Source organism: Dunckerocampus dactyliophorus, chromosome 12 (genome assembly GCF_027744805.1).
Source record: "Dunckerocampus dactyliophorus isolate RoL2022-P2 chromosome 12, RoL_Ddac_1.1, whole genome shotgun sequence".
Classification (NCBI taxonomy): Eukaryota; Metazoa; Chordata; class Actinopteri; order Syngnathiformes; family Syngnathidae; genus Dunckerocampus; species Dunckerocampus dactyliophorus.
The window spans coordinates 29,782,050-29,800,576 of record NC_072830.1 but is presented as its reverse complement, the minus strand read 5'-3'; the positions used below and the strand labels follow the sequence as shown (position 1 = coordinate 29,800,576).

Genomic DNA, 18,527 nt, shown 5'->3' with positions numbered 1-18,527 from the left:
GAATCATATGCAAACACTTTGGCTCGTGAGTACATGAGAAAAGCCTGCAGGTCAAGGCTGGCCGACAAGGGGAGAAAAGTGCAACAAACATATGTGTAGGCTGTGTAGGCTGTCAGAAATATTACAACAACAGTAATGATGGGCCAAGGACACGAGGACTCACCCATCTGAAATCAAACGACCACTGAAAGGATGCAAGCCCAGGATGTTAATGTGATGCTCGACCGAGAAAGCCAGTCTTTACGTGCTCAGACAAAAATGTCAATTCTTTGCAATTTCACTCTCCTGTCTAGTATGCTGTACGTGCTTCAAATTTGGCACCAATCTGACTAGTTGGTTTCTGTGCGAGGCATGGAAATGGCCACAAGCACCTCAAAACATAGGGTGCACATCCTTTTATTTAGTACTCTGACATTTCTTACAGGTTCCCTTTTGTCCCTTGAGCCTGTTTATGAGCACCGAACATATTAGAAATCTACCATCCCCCTCAAATAAAAAGCAGGCTTTGCCACACATCCTAAACTAAAAGCCGTAGCTCTGTCAAACTTGCAGATTGGGACTTTGCTGTAACTTTGATCATTTAGGGCCCTAAAAGCACTTCTAAACTGTCTAAATTCCAGCATTAAGGCTAGATTGTAGACAGCACACTTCCAAGACACTGTTGTGGACCTCTCTTATTTAAAATTGTTGAAAAATACGGGACCATATGGGACCTTTTATGAATTATAAAATAAAACACACCCCACGAGCACTGTGTTCGTCTTGACGACACATTGTGTTGTGCTTCACAGCCGGAGCAGATTACGTCGGAATCAGCCGGAATCTGGACTTTGCGCCTGGCGTTACCATGCAGACGTTCCGTGTCACCATCCTGGATGACCTGGGCCAACCGGTGCTGGAGGGTCCGGAGAAGTTTGAAGTGGTGCTCCAGATGCCCATGAACGGGATCCTCGGGGAGCCCAGCAAGGCCACCATCCTCATCAACGACTCTATTTCAGACCGTGAGAGAAGATCCTCAAAACTCATGCATATGCCGAGTGGTTGAAGGTGTTAACGTGTGTTTTCTGCCCAGTGCCAAAGGTGCAGTTCCGTGACGCCATCTATGTGGGCAATGAGAACTCTGGGCAGATATCAGCTACTGTGTTCCGTGGTGGTGACATCAGCCACAAGTCCACAGTGAGATGTTACAGCAGGCAAGGGACAGCCCAGGTCATGATGGACTTCAACGAGAGGCCCAACACTGACGCCTCCATCATCACCTTCTTGCCAGGTACGAGGTGTACCGCGACCTAATGTATGCACTTTTGCAGCCGCCTGTGCAATCTAATAGGATTCACTGTTTCCTCAGGGGAGGTGGAGAAACCTTGTGTTCTGGAGCTGGTGGACGACACAGAGCACGAGGAAGAGGAGGAGCTGCGTCTCGTGTTGGGCAGCCCGAAAAGTGATTCTCCATTCGGAGCATCGGTGGGCCAGCAGAAGGAGACAGTCATCAAAATAAAAGACGATGGCGACAGTAAGTCCATTTTTGTCCTCATCCAACTTTAAAATTGCTGTGGTTTAAACACGCTGCACTTCGCTTCCCCAGAGGCTGTTATTAAGTTTGGGGAGACCAAATTCAGCGTGAATGAGCCAAAGGAAAGAGGACAAATATCTGTGGTGAGAATCCCAGTGCTTCGCGTGGGAGACTTCTCTAAGGTCTCCGTCGTCAGAGTCCACACCAAAGACGGCTCTGCGACCTCGGGGGACGACTACCATCCCATATCTGAGGGTGAGCGACAGGACAGGGTGACCAACGACCTGAGGAGGCCCTCGGTGAAATGTCGTTTTTCTCCACAGAGGTTGTGTTCAGGGCGGGTGACACGCTGCACCACGTGGCGGTGGAGGTTCTTTACGACGGCGTTAGGGAGATGAGGGAGGCCTTCACCGTGCACCTGAAGCCCGATGAAAATATGGTGGCAGAGACGCAGGTGAGGCCGCCTCAGAATCTCATACAAAAAATGTACACATCTCTGGAAGGTATTAAATATCGTGATCGTGCCTTTGAATGTTTTCATTCAACAATATTCATCATCAGCATCTTCTTTGCTGTTTTTCCTTGTCCTTGTCAATCGACAGTTAACCAAAGCCATCGTCTATATCGAGGAGACCAACAGCATGGCAGATGTTACTTTCCCTTCAGTGCCCAGGGTGGTTTCTCTGCTTCACTACGACGACATGGACAAGCACGGAGACTCTCTGCCTGTGGCTGGATACCCTGTTGTTTGTGTCACTGTATGTCTCAACCTGTATAATATCATGGAGTCATTCATAATGTGACCCCCCCTGAGTGACACATCCAATATCCTATCCCCCTCCCCAGGCGTGTAACCCCAAGTACCCTGACTACGACAAAACCGGCTCCATCTGCGTGAGCGAGAACATCAACAACACGCTGACCCGCTACCGCTGGCTGGTCAGCGCCCCCAAAGGCCCGGATGGTGTCACCGGCCCAATGAGGGAGGTGGACTTTGACACCTTCTTCACCTCGTCCAAGCTCATCACCCTGGACTCAGTCTACTTCCAGGCTGGCTCCAGGGTCCAGTGCGCCGCCAGGGCCGTCAACTCGGATGGCGATGAGGGGCTGGAGCTCAGCAGCCACATAGCGTCCATCAGCTTGGATGAAGGTGAGTTGTCCCGTTGTCATCTATTTGTTCATTTCTGTTCCGCTTTGGGTTTATAGTCACTCATCCCAAGCAGAACACAAGTCATGGTTTCACTTCAAACGCATTTCCATGTTTAACAGTATTGGAGAGCTCAACAATTGTATGACACATTTGTCAAGAGTTTACAGTAGCTTAGTTGTGCGTCGTGCGCGTGTCCTCCAACTACGTATTGGACCATATGAGAAAGTCTTGAAGATGTTGGGTGGGATACATTGTGGTCATCTACAGTTGTGTATTCCTACTTTATTGTCTAGTTTTTGGAGCAGTAGTTTGTTGTGGTAGTTTTTCTGAAATCGACTGGGACGGGTATTCTTTCCAGTGTTCCCATTACAAAAAATACAAATCCTTTTCAGAAAAAATGTAATTCAATTTCCTTCGGGATTCACACATTAACTCGTTTTTAATTTAAAAAATGCTATGTTTTTATATCAATGTATATGAATATTTATTATATCGAATATATTTCGTTTGAATTAGGACAAAGTTCAATTAAATTCCACTAAAATAGAGCAGTCAATGCACCCCCAGTTCCAATGTCATTTAAGTGTATGCACGGAAAAAATGCTTCAATCTCCAAGTCTCATCCGGATCTTATCTAAACGGAGCAGTCGGCAATTTTAATTGAAAGTCTCATTTAACAAGTTCATTGCTTGCTTCTTAGTCAAATCTCCTCAGATGAGGATGTACTTTTTTGTGCTCACGCAGGTTTTTTTAATGACATTGTCTTCCCTTGGATCCACTGACTGTGGATGTGACGAGATGGCACGTTATGATGGATATTACATGGTTGACTTTTTGATTTCACAGGTGACAAACATTCACAGAGCGCTCTTGTTTCTTATGGAAATGAGTCCTCGCGATGAGCAGCTGCTGTGGAAGATAAAAATAATGTCTGTGGTGGATTTTTTATTTTTTTTCTTGGGGGGGGAAAGGGAACTAAATGTTTGATGTTTGTTTGCGGCGGCGCTGCAGGCATGTGCCAGCCTCGCACGGTGGGCACGGTGGGAGCCGAGCCTTTCTCTGCCAAGCTGCGCTACACCGGAGCTGAAGACCCCGAGCATCCCAACCTCATCAAGCTGACTGTCACCATGCCTCACATCGACGGTACCGTTAACTCCTCACCTCTTGGGGCGCCAAACACGACACATACAGCAGAGTGTAAGATGGATGTCCCCTTGGAATCAAATTCAGGTATGCTGCCTGTTGTCTCCACCCGGGCCTTGTCCAACTTTGAGCTCACTCTCAGCCCTGACGGCACCCGCGTGGGCAACCACCGCTGTTCCAACCTGCTGGACTACTCCGAGGTCAAGACGCGCCACGGCTTCCTCACCGACGCCACCAAAAACCCGGAGGTGATCGGCGAGACGGCACCCTACCAGTACAGCACCTCCCTCAGGGGCGCCGGCACGCTGCGCTTCTACCGCAACCTCAACCTGGAGGCCTGTCTGTGGGAGTTCACCAGCTACTACGACATGTCCGAGCTGCTCAGCGACTGCGGGGGCAGCATCGGCACTGATGGACAGGTAAGCGGCCTCACCTTTGGAGCCCAGCTCTCACCTCTGACCCCCTTTTGTCATATCCAGACGTGAGGAGTGGGGGGGTGAGGGGGCAGCAGACAGGAATGTAGACGCACCAATAAGTGGTCAGCTTTGTCCCGACCAGTCCCCTTCCATTGAAATCAATCCCAAGCGTGTTAAAGTCGCACAGGTACACAAAAGTAAACACTCCCGTCAGGCCAGCAGTCTATCTCTCAGCAGCGCTCCTTTGTCTTCATCCCAGTGGCAACTTTGTAACCTTCGGAAAAAAAGAAAAAGCCCTCCTTTTTAATGAGCAGAACACGCCGTCTGCAGCAGCTGCTGGAGGTGGAGAAGACGCATGATACCGACCGCCACCTGGCGACACCTTCTTCCCGACACAGACGATGTCTGAACAGGGGGTGTCGTGAAAAGCAATCAATCTGCCTAATAGCTTTCTTAAGTCTGAAGTCACATTTAAGCAAGCCGTTTTACAACAGTGTATCTTCTGAGGGGACATCACTATAGAAAGTACATCTGTGTATTTGTTAGAGTAGTCAGTTGCAAGATACAGTAAGTGTGTTTTGGCTGCAGTCAAGCATGGCGGTGGTCACGTCGTGGTCTGGGGCTGCACGAGTGCTGCTGTCACTGGGGAGCTGCAGTTCATGAAGCAGAGCATGACCCCCTGCCCGGGGCAACAGGCCCACATGGCAGTTTTCCGACGTGATAAAGAGCACAAACACACCTCCAAGAAGACAAGTGTCTTGCCAGGAAGGTGAAGGTGATGGAGTGGGAGTGGCCAAGTGGCCAATTAAATCTAATTACGTGCCGAGGCCAATACATTTCATATCATGCCAATACACGTTGACTAATTCATTTCCAAATACTATACAACTATGATATGTATTTTACAGTCAGTTAAAGACAATTAGAATTGTGTTGTGATGTTGGACAGCTACATTTTTTTCGAGTTGGAAATTTAAATGATTCTATAATATCCAAATTGAGGCCAATTTTGTTTTTCTTTTTTTAAGTAACAACTTTCTTAATTGTTGTCTTTTCTGTGTGGTCCTTTGTAATGTTCTGATGCTGGCTGTGTTTTTTTGTTTTGTATTGTTTGTTAATATGCCGCAGGCCAACCAAAAAAAAAAAGGGTTGTGGGCCGCTAATGGCCCCCAGGCCAGACTTTGAACACTGGTGCACAGGCATGCATATGATCTAACACAGCTCTCACACGGCCTTAATTATGCACAGAAAGAAGATGTTATCACTGATAAAGCAGGTGTTAGTCTATACGGGTCACAACTGCGTGTTTGCTACACACGGAGATTGAAAGAGAGATAAATGAAGAGTTTACATTGCTTACTGCAGGCTTCTTGTTTGTTTAGACGCTTTTATCAATGCCACAAATAAACTGTGGCACTGTGCAGCTTTAATTATTAATCCTCTGACAGGAAAAGTAGCTGAGCTTTTCTCTGTCTGCTTTCTTTCATTAAAGAAGAATGGAGGTAGAGCTGTTGGGGTGGGGGGCGTGGGGGGTTGTCTTGTGTTGCTAAGCACAGGACGGCATGAAGACACGTCGACAGGGTTTCGGGAGCGGCGAGGCAGGATGAAATGGGAAAAAAAGAGCCTTTTGGTTTTAGCTCTGAGAAGGCTAATGGAGGGCTGACCCACTGTAGTGTCATGTCACAGCTTAGCAGAACCACATGAACCCATTAAGGCCCAGCAGGATGTGTCAGGAGCACGTGAAGTGTGCAGATGCTGGGGGCCCGCAGGCTCCATTGCCGCCTGTAGCCGCACGCCCAGCCGGCACGGGAAGGCAGGCAGGCACATGTGTGGCAGGTAAGATGGAAGGTGCACAGATACCTCCTTTTTAGAGACGCGCTTGTTGGAACAGGTTGGGTGAATTTGTGCATTTTGAACTTTTGAGCATATTTAGGAAGTCTCACTTTTAGTACGGCAGTATTGTCTTTTATTACCAAATGCAAATAATGTGAATAAATGTGACAAAAAGAGAATGCCCCAGGTCCACTTGGCATGTGTGAGTGTCTGTGAGATACCATGTTTTCTTAGGCTTTTGCATAACTGTGAGGCAAAGAAATAGTCGCCTATAAACATTTATGCTGCCTTAGAAACAGAGTTTGAATGCAATTGCATTGAACGGAGGAAAAATATCTTAGCAACATATTGAATAACATCAATGCAATCTGCTTTTCCACGAGTTTGATGAGGTGACTAATTAGCATGAAAATTGGCTACAAAAAGAGGCCTATAAAGCTACATTACTTCACATTACAGCCAAATGCCAAGTAAATATGCCCCCTAGTGGCTGCCAGCAGTATAGGTATGACATTAAAGCAATCGGATTGCACACTTTGTGCTTTAAACTTCCACCATTATGGAAAAGCGACATTTTAATGATGTTGTATAATTTGTTTATATTGTTTATGGGCACCAAATGTGAGAAGAATCTATCACCCCCTCACTTGCTCTCCCCCAACCCTAGCTAGGTGAGCCCACCGTGCGCATCAGACCACTTCACTATAAAACTTGTATAATATGGGACATTTAAGATCGTTTTGTTATTTTCTTAGAGTAGAATACAGCCACTATTCCCACTATGCTATAAACGACACATCTGCACTGCACGGACAGTGTTTTGTCCCTAGTTCCTCTTCTTTGTGTAAATCTACGGGCGGATCGTTGAGTGGGTTTCAGTGGCAGCAGCCTGGGTGGCTTGGCAAAGGAGGCAGTGCATTCTGGTTACTGAATGCCTCCTTTCCTCAGCATCCTGTCCCACTTTCATCCTGGCAGCAGCCTGTTTTATTTTCTTAAACGAGGCCTGTCACGATAACACATTTTGTTGGTTGGTAATTGTGCTACAAAGTATCATTGATAATCGATATTAACGATGGCGTCTTTTGAGACCATTTTTTTCATTATTGTCATGAGAGGTGTAATTCACATTGGAACCACTGGGTGGCACTCAAGTATAGTGTACCTGTGTGAGCTGCTTGACACAGACGTTGCCTGTACGTATGTTGTTTAAAATGTGTGCCAGTTATGCCATTTATGCCATTTATGCTATATAACCGTATTGGATGGTTGCATTTCCTTTGGACTGTAGCGAGCGACACTGTCTGTGAGCGCACACCTTTTTGCACTGTTTTGTTTATATTTGCCGACTGAACTCCTCAGTAAGCGTTGACTTTCGAGACAAAGGCTCCGCTGCCCGAGCAGCATCGATTGAAAAAACTCTCCGTGTCGGTCGTTGGTGTTCATGCGCTCACTTTCTTCATTCTGTTTAAAACCGAAATATTCCCACGCTGGGGCTGTGGCGTTCGCCTCAGAACCAGAGAAGTATCGCTTCTCTGCCTTCATTCATGTTAGCATGTGCTGCCTCACGAAGCTAACAGCTAACCCTCTGTGTCCACTCACTAGTAGCCTCGCAGGGGCGGATCTAGCTTTTTTGAAAAGGGGGGGTGTGGCCAAGGCGCTGGAAGGTGCAGGGGATCTAGGTGCCCTCCCCCAGAATAAAATTTAAAATTAGACCTCATTTCCTGCAGTCTGGTGATATCTGAGGCCAATTTTATGTCCTTAATTTCAAGAGTTTGTTGTTATTTTTATCCTTGGAATATATCGTTTAAGCCAAAACATTCTATTTATAAAATGACCGGTACTCGGAGAAACCCATTTTAGCTCAATTTCCTGAAATATTTTCCAATTTGAAGCAGCTGTACATTCTGAGGATTTGAGTGTAATTTGAAGTCACTGGGGATCGCTTTTCTGGTTCATTTTCATTGAGAATAGACAACAGTTTTCCTTACAGACATGATGCCAGAACCTTTATTTTGCACCTCCACCTGAATAGCCATGTACAGCACACGTTCAATGTCCAACGTCAATGATCAGCCTGACAGTGGCTTCCGGAATAAGCATGCGTCTCGGTTGCATTCTGGCACATGCGTCCACCACACGCCCATAATGCAGATGCATGTCAGATGCATGTCCCTATGGATCAGGCAAAAAAAATCGTGGGTGCCTCAAAACGGGGGGGGGGGGGGGGGGGGGGGGGGGGGGACACCCCCCACACCCCCCACACCCCCATCTAAATCTGCGCCTGCCTCGCCTCCACAAAGAGGCTGAATGAGAGGACAGGAGGGCTCACTCTCCCCGTTCATTCCACAATAGAACCGATGCGCACAGACGCATGCAGAGTGAACGCTCTGGTCATCCAGCCTGTGTGGCACAGAGAGACCAGCAGATACACGCACATGTCAATTTATCCAGGGGTCATAACTAGCGACCTGTTTTTTTTACCGTTCAATGAATGGATTTATCAATTATCGTGACAGGCCTACACCTCACTGGAAAATGTTTCACTAGCACTAAACACAACGTCCACGTCTTGTTTGTTTGTTTGTCAGAGCTCTAAATAGTCATTAATGACTCTGTGTGCTTGCAAAGTGTTGCCAGGGCCACACTTAATGAGCCTGTTGTCAACATCAGAAACACCTACCTGCACAGTCCCAGCGGCCAATCAAAGTGGAACTGGATCAAACAGTAGTTTGGTTTGACAATATTTGAAATGAATACTGCATAAATACCTTGCATTATTATCTTTGTAAACACGGAATTTGGGTGTTTTTATTATTTAATAGCAATGTTTAATACAGCCCTTTCTTTTTTTTATGAATGGATACATTGTGGTGGTCTACAACCATGCATGTGTGTGCTGGAATTATCTTTCTCAAGGCAGTTTTTATGATCATGATTATCTTTATTATTTTTCTTCTTTTCCCTTGCTAAAAAATCCGTACAGCCCTTCAAAACACATGATATATTTTTATGTTTTTCATTTGATGGTACTTAAAAGGATAAATGAATAATTACAGCAGACTAAACACAGAAAACTATGGAAGCCTGTTTCCGCCACTGAAAGAAAAAAATATCCCAAAGGTATAAATGTGGTCATTTGGACTTTTTATTATGACTTCCTTATCTCATCATTTCAACTTTTTGTGCCTTAATTGTGACTTTTTTATCTCATACTGTAATTATGACTTACCATTGGGATATTTTTTTCTTTCTGTGGCGGAAATGGGCTTCCATTGAAAACACTTTATTATTGGAACCTGATATGTGTTTTTACCTTTCATTAATAATGTCATAAAAAGTAGGACCATCTCCAGTTGGATACATTGTGGTGGTCTACAGAAGAAAAGTTCAAAATATCGGGTTAACATATATCGTGTCACATGGATGCATTGTGGTGGTGTGTAGAACCTCACGTGCTTGGTTGTGTTTGCCATAGCGTCTTTTTATTAGCCCTTCTCAATACAACAGGTTGTGTGTTGCCCTTGCAGGTGCTGAACCTGGTCCAGTCCTACGTGACCCTGCGCGTCCCCCTCCACGTGTCCTACGTCTTCCACTCCCCAGTGGGCACAGGCGGCTGGCAGCACTTCGACCTTCAGTCGGAGCTGAGGCTCACTTTTGTGTACGACACCGCCATCTTGTGGAGGGACGGCATCGGTAGCCCGCCAGGAGCAGAGCTACAAGGTGATGGAATACTCCCTTGAACGTGGAGGATGTTATTGTCGGACTAAATGAATGAGTCGTCTGATGCGGTCTTTGCAGGCGCCCTGTACCCGACCAGCATGCGCATTGACGAGCAGGGGCGACTGGTGGTCAACTTCCGCACTGAGGCTCGATTTCGAGGCCTGTTTGTGGTCACTCACCCTGGTATGTTGCACCAAATGGCACCTTTACAAAGATAATAACGCCCATGCACGGTGGTGTACGTTTGGTGCTCATAAGCAGGCTCTTGGGATGCATGTTGCTGTTGTATTGAATCGTAACGTTTATCTTCATGACCATCAGAGCGCTGTATTTGTGTCTCGTCTGTCATCGTCAGCCTCCGCCCTCTCCTCCATGGTCATGTGTGCGGACCACCCCGGTTTGACCTTTAACCTGAGCCTGGTGAGGAGCGAGCCCACATACAACCAGCCCATCCAACAGTGGACGTTCGTCTCAGACTTTGCGGTGAGGAAACGTCTTTGTTTGCTGTTGCTTTTCCTTCCTTTTTCTGAAGTTGTGATGACATCACCTTCAGGTGCGCGACTACTCGGGCACGTACACCGTGAAGCTGGTGCCGTGCACGTCGGCGCCCAGCCTGGAGTTCACCATCCCTCCTGTGTGCAATCCCAGGGAGCCCGTAACCTTTGACCTGGACATCCGATTTCAGCAGGTGAAGCAGGAAACGCTTTGTTGCCAGCCACGCGTTTATTAGCATGCGATGGAGGTAAAGTCAGTACAAAAATACGATAACTGATTCATTTGAATGCATGAATTGTTTTGGTCAGCATTTTGAATACGCCTCAAAATGAAATTGATGGAAAATTTGCCAAATTATGTTGAAGTTGGGTAGAACAGTCAGCAAGGTAGAATTTTTTAAACTAAATAAATAAAACTACTTCTGGTAAGTATTAATTTATTGATTAGTGTATTACTTATTTCTAATCATTATTTAATTACATATTTGTAATTAGTTAAATTAGTCTAAGCTAGGATAATTATGCTAAATATTTCACTTTGTAATACCAATTCTACAAAAATCATACATTTTTAAATATTTGAAACAGCAAACTTATTTGATATGAAATATTGAAAAAAAAAAGACTAAATATGCTCTGTAATTTAATGAAAACTTGGACTTTTATCCGTTATATTTTAAATATTTACAAAAGAACATTTTGTTAAGATGTCCTAGTGTTATTTAAAACCTAAAAAATAATAATAATATTAATAATAATAATAATAATAATAATAATATTACAACATCCCTGCAATGAAAAGAGAGAATACACTGTAGTCACAATTTTATTTTTAAACTTGTAATATCACAAGGGGAAAAACGTCACGCCAAGTCAAATACTTCAGGAAAAAAGAAAATCCTGATAGTCATAATAATAATAATAATAATAATGATGATGCTAGTAATGCAATGTTATGGAAAAAAAATGATAGCAATATAATTTTACCAGAAATAGTGCAAATTTGCGCAAAAAAGGAGAATTATGCAAAAACATTAAAAACACCATACAATGTGCATAAAGTCACCACTTTACTAGAGCGAAGGTGCAATATTGTGAGACTAAAACGTCAATTTCGCTTGACAAAATAAGCCAGAATGTGCTCTTGTATTTGATTTGCTCTAATATCTGCGGAGGATCATTCGGAGGCGCAGGGTTCCCACATGGTACGCGCTGAGGGAACGGACTATTCGGTATTTGATGAAACTTGTTTTGAATTGATGGTGTTTGTGTGTAAGGTGAGCGATCCTGTGGCTGCTGAGTTCAGTCTCAACACAGAGATGATCCTGCTCTCCAAAAAGTCTCTCTGGCTGTCCGACGGCTCCATGGGCTTTGGCCAGACGAGCGATACAGCCTTCTCGCAAGGTGTGCTCCCGCCAAAAATAATGAGAAAGCTACCATGTCTCCGGTCGTTTTTAACAGAGCGTGTACGTGTCCCTCCAGGCGACACCATCTACGGCCGTGTGATGGTGGACCCCGTGCAGAACTTGGGCGACTCCTTCATTTGCAACATTGAGAAAGTGTTCTTGTGCACGGGCGCTGACGGCTACGTACCCAAATACAACCCCGATCACTTTGAGTTTGGCTGCCTGGCTGACGCGCCGTCACTCCTCTACAGATTCAAAATCATCGTGAGTGCCATAAGAACACACATCCTCAGCAGTTGTGTCCAACTAAAAATGCTGTCCTGTAGGACAAAGCCCAGCCAGAGACGCAGGCCAGGGCGTTTGGCAACGTGGCCTTCAAGGCCCTGCTGGCTGCAGACGACCCCGCTGCTTTAGCGCTGGTGAGGCAGCCCGGATCTGATGGATTCAGGATGGAGTCCTCCGCCCTCTTTCAGGTCAGATCAAGCACTCACATGCCATTTTGACAACAGCTATAAAAGTCAATGCTATGAATGCGCTGGCCTCACACAAGAAAAATGGTACAAGTACGAGAATAAAGTTGTCATTTCTGTAACACTGCGAGACAAAAATCCACATTTTTTTCAGAAAAGATGGGAATGAACAGAAATACGTCCTAATGTAATGACTCAAATATTACCCAAAAAACAGGTTTTACATAAATAATACAGTCAAACTCTTTATTCCATTGCAGTACTGTGACACAAATGATATATAAAAATATTCATTCAGTCATTCATTCATTTTCTGTGCTGCTTAATCCTCACTAGGGCTGCAAGGGTATGCTGGAGCCTATCCCAGCTGACTGTGGTACACCCTGGACTGGTTGCCAGCCAGTCACAGGGGACAAAAAACACATCAGACAATTTAGTCACCAATGAACCTAACATGCATGTTTTTGGAATGTGGGAGGAGCAAACTCCACACAGAGATGCCCAACGCAGATTCAAACACACATCTTCTGACTGTGCGCTCAACATGCTAACCACTACTCCACCGTGCGGCTCATATAAAAAAAAAAATGGTTGGAAAATGTCGTTAAATTGTTTATACAATATTATAAAATATGAATATGTACATTATGTACATGTATCATGTAACTATATACTGTATATAAAAGTATACACAGTATCCTAAAGTTAGGGCTATGCACGACTGTTATGTTAGAGGATAGCAAGGTGTGTGTTCAGTATTATTGAACGTGTGCATTCAAAATTAGAGAAGCTCAAATTAAGTTCACCTTTAAAGGTTAGACAGTCGTACATTTTAGGTTCATTCTGAAATGTATCGCAAGTATCCCCAACTTCTTGTTAGTAGTATTCAGTAGCGGCGTATGTGTATGGAACCGTGACGCACTTTCATATTTATTTGATCAACTCTGTGCTGAAAGCTCGGTGTATCTGCGATCGGCTACTGTGGCTGAGGGTGCGTTGTCAGGCACAGAGCCACTGAGCTCCGCCTCTCACAGTCATACATGCTGAAGATGTTGAAAAATGAGAAAAAAGTTGGCAATTTCAATCAAATTCAAATTTAAAAAGGCAAGGTCATTGATTTTTTTGTATCGAAAAAATATTGAACCGTAACACAGACGTATGGAACCCAACCCAACCATGGATTTTGTGTATCGTTGCACCTCTCGGGAATAAAGTCGTACTCTGAAGGGAATAAAGTCTGAATTTTCTGAGAAAAAAAAAAACAACATTTATTGTAACATTTTGCTAAATTAAATTAAAAATTGAAAATGAAAACAAATATTAAATTCTTAAAAAAGTGGTAATACTGCACAGATATTGTTGTCATTTTAACAATAACTGTAATAATAAACCTGTCAAATTGGGAGACAAACACCTCATTTTAAGGCAACAATTTCACGAGTAATAAGTAGCTTTCTGAGGAGAAAAAAAAAGAGTTTTAGAAGATGAATGTAATTATGCTCAGTTTTTAGGAAGAGGAGCGGCAGAGAGAAGTGTCCTCCATGTCCACGTTGTTGTTGCAGGTGTCTGCGGGGAGAGAGTGGTACATCCACGCCATCTACACAGTCCGCTCCCGCACCAACGCCAACAGAGGAATAGGCAAACGCAGCCTGGAGTACCACGTCCTCAGCCATCACACGCCAACCGCTCGACATCGCCAAAAGAGGTCCACCGACGACAACGTTCCCGATGTGGCGGAGGACATCGGTGTGGACAACAACCGCGGCACCAACATCCTCCACATCACGCTGGACCGCAGCAGCCAGCACAGGACCCACCTCGATAAGGAGGTCTTCACCAAGGGGGTCGTCCCCCGAGAGCTCAACAGCCAGGAGAACGGGCACGACGGCCTGTTGCTCATCATCGGCGTCCTGGTGGGGCTGCTTCTCACCACGCTCCTCGTCATCCTGCTGGTGGCGCTGGTGCGCTCCAAGCGGGAGAAGAAGGACGGGCCCGGGACGTCCGCTAGCAGGCAGCCCATGATGACGACCACGACGACGCAAGGCCTCAGTGACAGCTCTGAGGTCTGACATGTCCTCATGAAAGGTTTGTTTGGTACGCAGGAGTACCGGGGGCACACTGAAGGGGGGAAAATGGTCCTACCTCTATGACAACTTAGAGTTACGAGAATAGCAGCAGAATTTTACAGAAAAAAATATTTCATGTTATGACAAGAAATTACAATTTTTTAATGTAATTTTATGAGGAAAAAATTCTAAATTTTACCTCCCACCCACATTTTTATTTTAAAACAAAAAGTGTTTTTTTTTTTTTAAATAAAAGTTGTAATTTAATGAGAATAAAGGTGACATTTTACAAGGGAAAAAGAGCTTTAAAAATTATTTGGAGGGTTTTTTATGCCCAAATAAAAAGAAAAATATATAAAAATGTGGGTAACTTTGTTGGGGGAGGGAGGGGTTTGTTGATTTTTTTTTTTTTTATAATGATTTATGTGAAAAATCGCTAATTTAAAAATAACTTTACTGGTAATTTGCAAGAAAATAATACAATTTTCCAACAAAGAAGTCAGATGAAACAAGTTATACTGTAATAAAGTCATGATTTTATAAGAAAAACACTTTAATTTTTGCAAATAAAAATCTAAATTACGTTGGAATTTTAAGAGTCATCATCTTAGGGTCATACGTCATCTTTTTTGGATAAAAATGGGTTATAATGAGAAAAATAACTTTTAGAGAACAAAGTGACAATAGTTCTGAGATAAAAGTATTCATTTTATGAGAAAAACAATGTTCATTTTTTGATACAAAAGACTAACTTTACCAGAAAAATGTAATCTTCAGATCTCATGTTACAACTTTTTTCTTCTAAATAATTGAGATTTGGATGTTTTTATTCTCATGACATGCGTATTCTCTTCCGTGTGTCCCTAGAACTCCTGCATGGGTTTTGCAAGTGCCTCACACCAGATGACAAAATGTCTTTCCTGCGTGTCAAGAGCTTTGATTGTGTTCTGAAATCTACTTGAAATGTGATGACTTGTTGGGTCGGGCCGAGACCGTGTCACCGTCGTCTGTTTTGTAGTCGTTAGTTTGCTTCTTTTGCCTCACAGTCCAAAAAAGGAAAAAAGGTGTTGTTAATGTTTCCAAAGGTGCTACAGGTCACGTGACTTACAAAAAAAATGTGCATTATTCTGTGTTAAATGTGTTTGTGGCCAAGAAATCAAGTTTAATATTACTTGTTTGGTTTTTTATCATACAACACCACGACTAGCGGGCTTTGATTTCCTGTGTATTATTTTTGGTGTCATTGTGAAAAAAACTACTGATTTGAATGAGGCAGAAGTACATTTTCCGCATTTCATCCGGTCTTCAGCACATGTATTTATTTTATGGTCCCATTAATCTTGCAGTGCAATGCCTTCAAAGTTGATCTGAATTAATTCGGTATCTGCTGTTCATGTTAAACCAAGTTACTTTTTATTTTTAATCTATCCACTGGATTACCTCATTCTGCTGAATTTAGTTGTTAGTATCAAGGATGTTAGCTTTGGGTTTTTATTTTGAGGGGGAAAAAACAACTATGCAATTTGTGATATAACCAATTTAAAAGTTTTTCTTTGCACATCTTGCTTGCCAATTATCGTAAGAATCGTGAGAGTCCACGTATTTGTGTTTTTTTTTATTTGCTCTGAGTGAGCTTTTTATGCACACGTATGTACAGTAAGTATGTACTGTATATACAGCTATACTATGTATGTGTATACCATATTGGATGGTTTGGAAGTGGCTGTTGTTGAAAATGCATACTGTACTTGCTGTAAGTATTCCTAACATAGACCACAAGCACACCACCGGTCTGAAAATAAATACATAATTTTTCAAGAAAACATAAAAGCTCTTTCACGTTTTTTTAGGGTTGGGGTTTCAGCTAGTATGTGTGTACATATGTAAATATGTATGTGTGTATTTATTACTTTCGTTGGAAATAATGAATAGTGGGATTTTTTTAGGATATGACAGGAATCCCTTGTTTATCTCAGTTAATTTGTTCCATGCCCGTCTGCAGCACGTGAATTTCAATGTGAATGATTGGAATATTTTTGTAGTTGGAGCATACAAAATATATTAACTTTCTAAATACGTTTTTTACCATTATGATTTTTTTTACCATGTAGACATGCAATAACACCCCTATAGTCACCTTTTCGCGCCTACTGTTGTGCGTTTACTCCACATTGCTAATGCGCAGGCTACGGGATCACTGCAGGGACACAAGAGACAGCCATGGTTTCATAGCATGCTAGCGAGCTAACTCGTTAGCCACCAATGTACTTATTTTCAATTTAAGAAAGGGTTTCAAACGGAATTGGGGGGGAAAGACAAAATAAGAAGTAAGAACTTAACACTTCAACGGCGGTATAGGAGGAGAACTTGTTTTCACTCTTATCATGTTGGACATGCCATGGATGACTTACATGCAGTGTGACGGTAATGTGATGTCATTGTCATACACAGTACGTACCCACTGATCTAAAAAAAAGACTGGATCGAGCTTCTATTGTTTTATTTTTTAAGCCAATGGAAATTTGCGTCGGCCATCTTGGTGAGACCACTTTGCTGTGAGACAACAGTATGGCAACGCACTGGTAAAACTTTTCAAAGTAAGAACTTTTCAAAGCAAAGCCGTTCAAGTAGTGGCACATATATCAGGTCAAAAAAGGTGCCAAGTAAAAGTACTTACGAGTGGAAGGTTCTTGGGAAGTGCTTTTTAAGTTGTGTTTCCTCATCCTCGCTTCCTTCACTGGCACTCCTGATGTTTTTGATGATTTTTCACTAATTCTGCGTTCGTATACCAGCACAATCACAGCTGTGGCGCGTAAGGTGGTCTCACCAAGATGGCGGCGATCGAAAAAATCTGGCTTCAAATTTTGGCGCGTGAAAACAATAGGTTGCTCGATCCAGTCTTTTTTTTAGATCAGTGTACGTACCTGAAACGCGGTCGGTTATGCACATGCCCGAGACGTACGGCACTTCCGTGGTAGTTATGTTTTAAATGTATAAACATAAATTGTCAGTAACCATATTTCATATATATAGGGGGGTTGTTTATTAGTGAGTCTTATTAAAAGACATGCGGATGTTTCTATCGTCTTATGACATCCACCAAGACTGAACTATTTTATGTAAAAATGTACGCAAGCACGTAGCGCAGATGTAAACGTCATATCCGGTTACGTGTACCATACATAAATAAATACAATAAAACACATAAAGTGCGGTGATATTTCAATGTAAACAAGCATAAGCACAATGATGGATTAATCTAGAGGATTCAGCTGGAGTGTTTTATTTCTAAACGGAGAAATACCATCCATCAAACACATCTTCCTATCAAATGCTTTTGTGTGTATTTTTTCAGTAACGATTTTTTTTTTAATAATTTCTAGAACCAAGAAAAGAGGGCTAATAAATTATCTGCATGTTTATTATTTATGATTATGTTGTAATTTCTCAAATGTTAGCGTTTTTTGGGAGTGGGTGGGTTGACGTACATTGCTGCCATAAAATAGATGGACGGATGGCGTGGATCACACATGCCTAACATGTGTTTGCTGAAAAATAGGTCGACCGGATGTAGACGCGTTCTGCACATGCATAGAACCAATTGCTTTCCCAGTAGGTATTGCATAGTGGCAGCCATGTCTCATCAATGTTTTGTGTCATTACTGACACCTAGTGACCACATTTGCTACATACAACTTGTATTTCAATATTTTTGGACTAATAATGGGCCATGGTCAACCACGAAACAGTCATCATTTATTAATTCATTTTTTGAAAAACTGCAATAGAGTGAGGAAGTAATATTCGAACCGTGATGTAGCGAGCGACGACTGTAGTTGACGGGGGAGTCACTACCTACAATCACGTTGCCAGCAATAAATGACAGAACAAAATGTAACAGGTGCGTAAACACACATAAGGCAACGACTACTGCTTTGATGAATAATAAACAACAACTTTTTTGATTCCAAGCACATAACTTTATAAACGACTATACAAGTGCCGCAAAGCATGCCGGGAGGCACGATGAAGCATGATGCCGGGCTTCAGTCTTACCGCTTTGAATGTGAGTCCTTCTTTTGGAGTAACTAGTAAGTAAAATGAGTCAGACTACCAAAGACAACACAAAACAGTTCTATTTTTCCCAAAGTGTTTACATTCCGCCATGTAGGGCATATGTGGCTGTTGGTGTGACTTAGGTCAAACGTCTGTTGTGTTTGTCGTGCTGCGGGCTGTCAGCAAACAACAAGCAGGTGAAGGTGCACTGAGATGAGTCACATGCTTGACCTTTGGCCCCAATGCAGCACAGCAATGCA

At 43.2% G+C, this 18,527-nt stretch overlaps 1 protein-coding gene across 2 annotated transcripts in view; it reads left to right on the top strand.

Annotated features, from left to right (window-relative positions):
* The window catches only part of frem2b (FRAS1 related extracellular matrix 2b), a 76,283-nt gene extending 60,269 nt beyond the window's left edge, over positions 1-16,014 (top strand). The window contains exons 8-24 of one of the 2 annotated variants that reach the window (XM_054793235.1): positions 792-1,001; positions 1,073-1,270; positions 1,349-1,513; positions 1,586-1,768; positions 1,837-1,967; positions 2,116-2,271; positions 2,360-2,663; positions 3,675-3,806; positions 3,894-4,225; positions 9,583-9,775; positions 9,854-9,958; positions 10,131-10,258; positions 10,329-10,463; positions 11,547-11,673; positions 11,752-11,939; positions 12,002-12,148; positions 13,708-16,014. In XM_054793235.1, the coding sequence (XP_054649210.1) occupies positions 792-1,001; positions 1,073-1,270; positions 1,349-1,513; positions 1,586-1,768; positions 1,837-1,967; positions 2,116-2,271; positions 2,360-2,663; positions 3,675-3,806; positions 3,894-4,225; positions 9,583-9,775; positions 9,854-9,958; positions 10,131-10,258; positions 10,329-10,463; positions 11,547-11,673; positions 11,752-11,939; positions 12,002-12,148; positions 13,708-14,214 (3,341 nt within the window). In that variant the 3' untranslated portion in view covers positions 14,215-16,014. Of the gene's footprint in view, positions 1-791; positions 1,002-1,072; positions 1,271-1,348; positions 1,514-1,585; positions 1,769-1,836; positions 1,968-2,115; positions 2,272-2,359; positions 2,664-3,509; positions 3,593-3,674; positions 3,807-3,893; positions 4,226-9,582; positions 9,776-9,853; positions 9,959-10,130; positions 10,259-10,328; positions 10,464-11,546; positions 11,674-11,751; positions 11,940-12,001; positions 12,149-13,707 lie in introns of those variants that run through there. The other variant, XM_054793236.1, reaches the window with a different exon arrangement.
* The last annotated feature ends 2,513 nt before the right edge of the window (positions 16,015-18,527 follow it).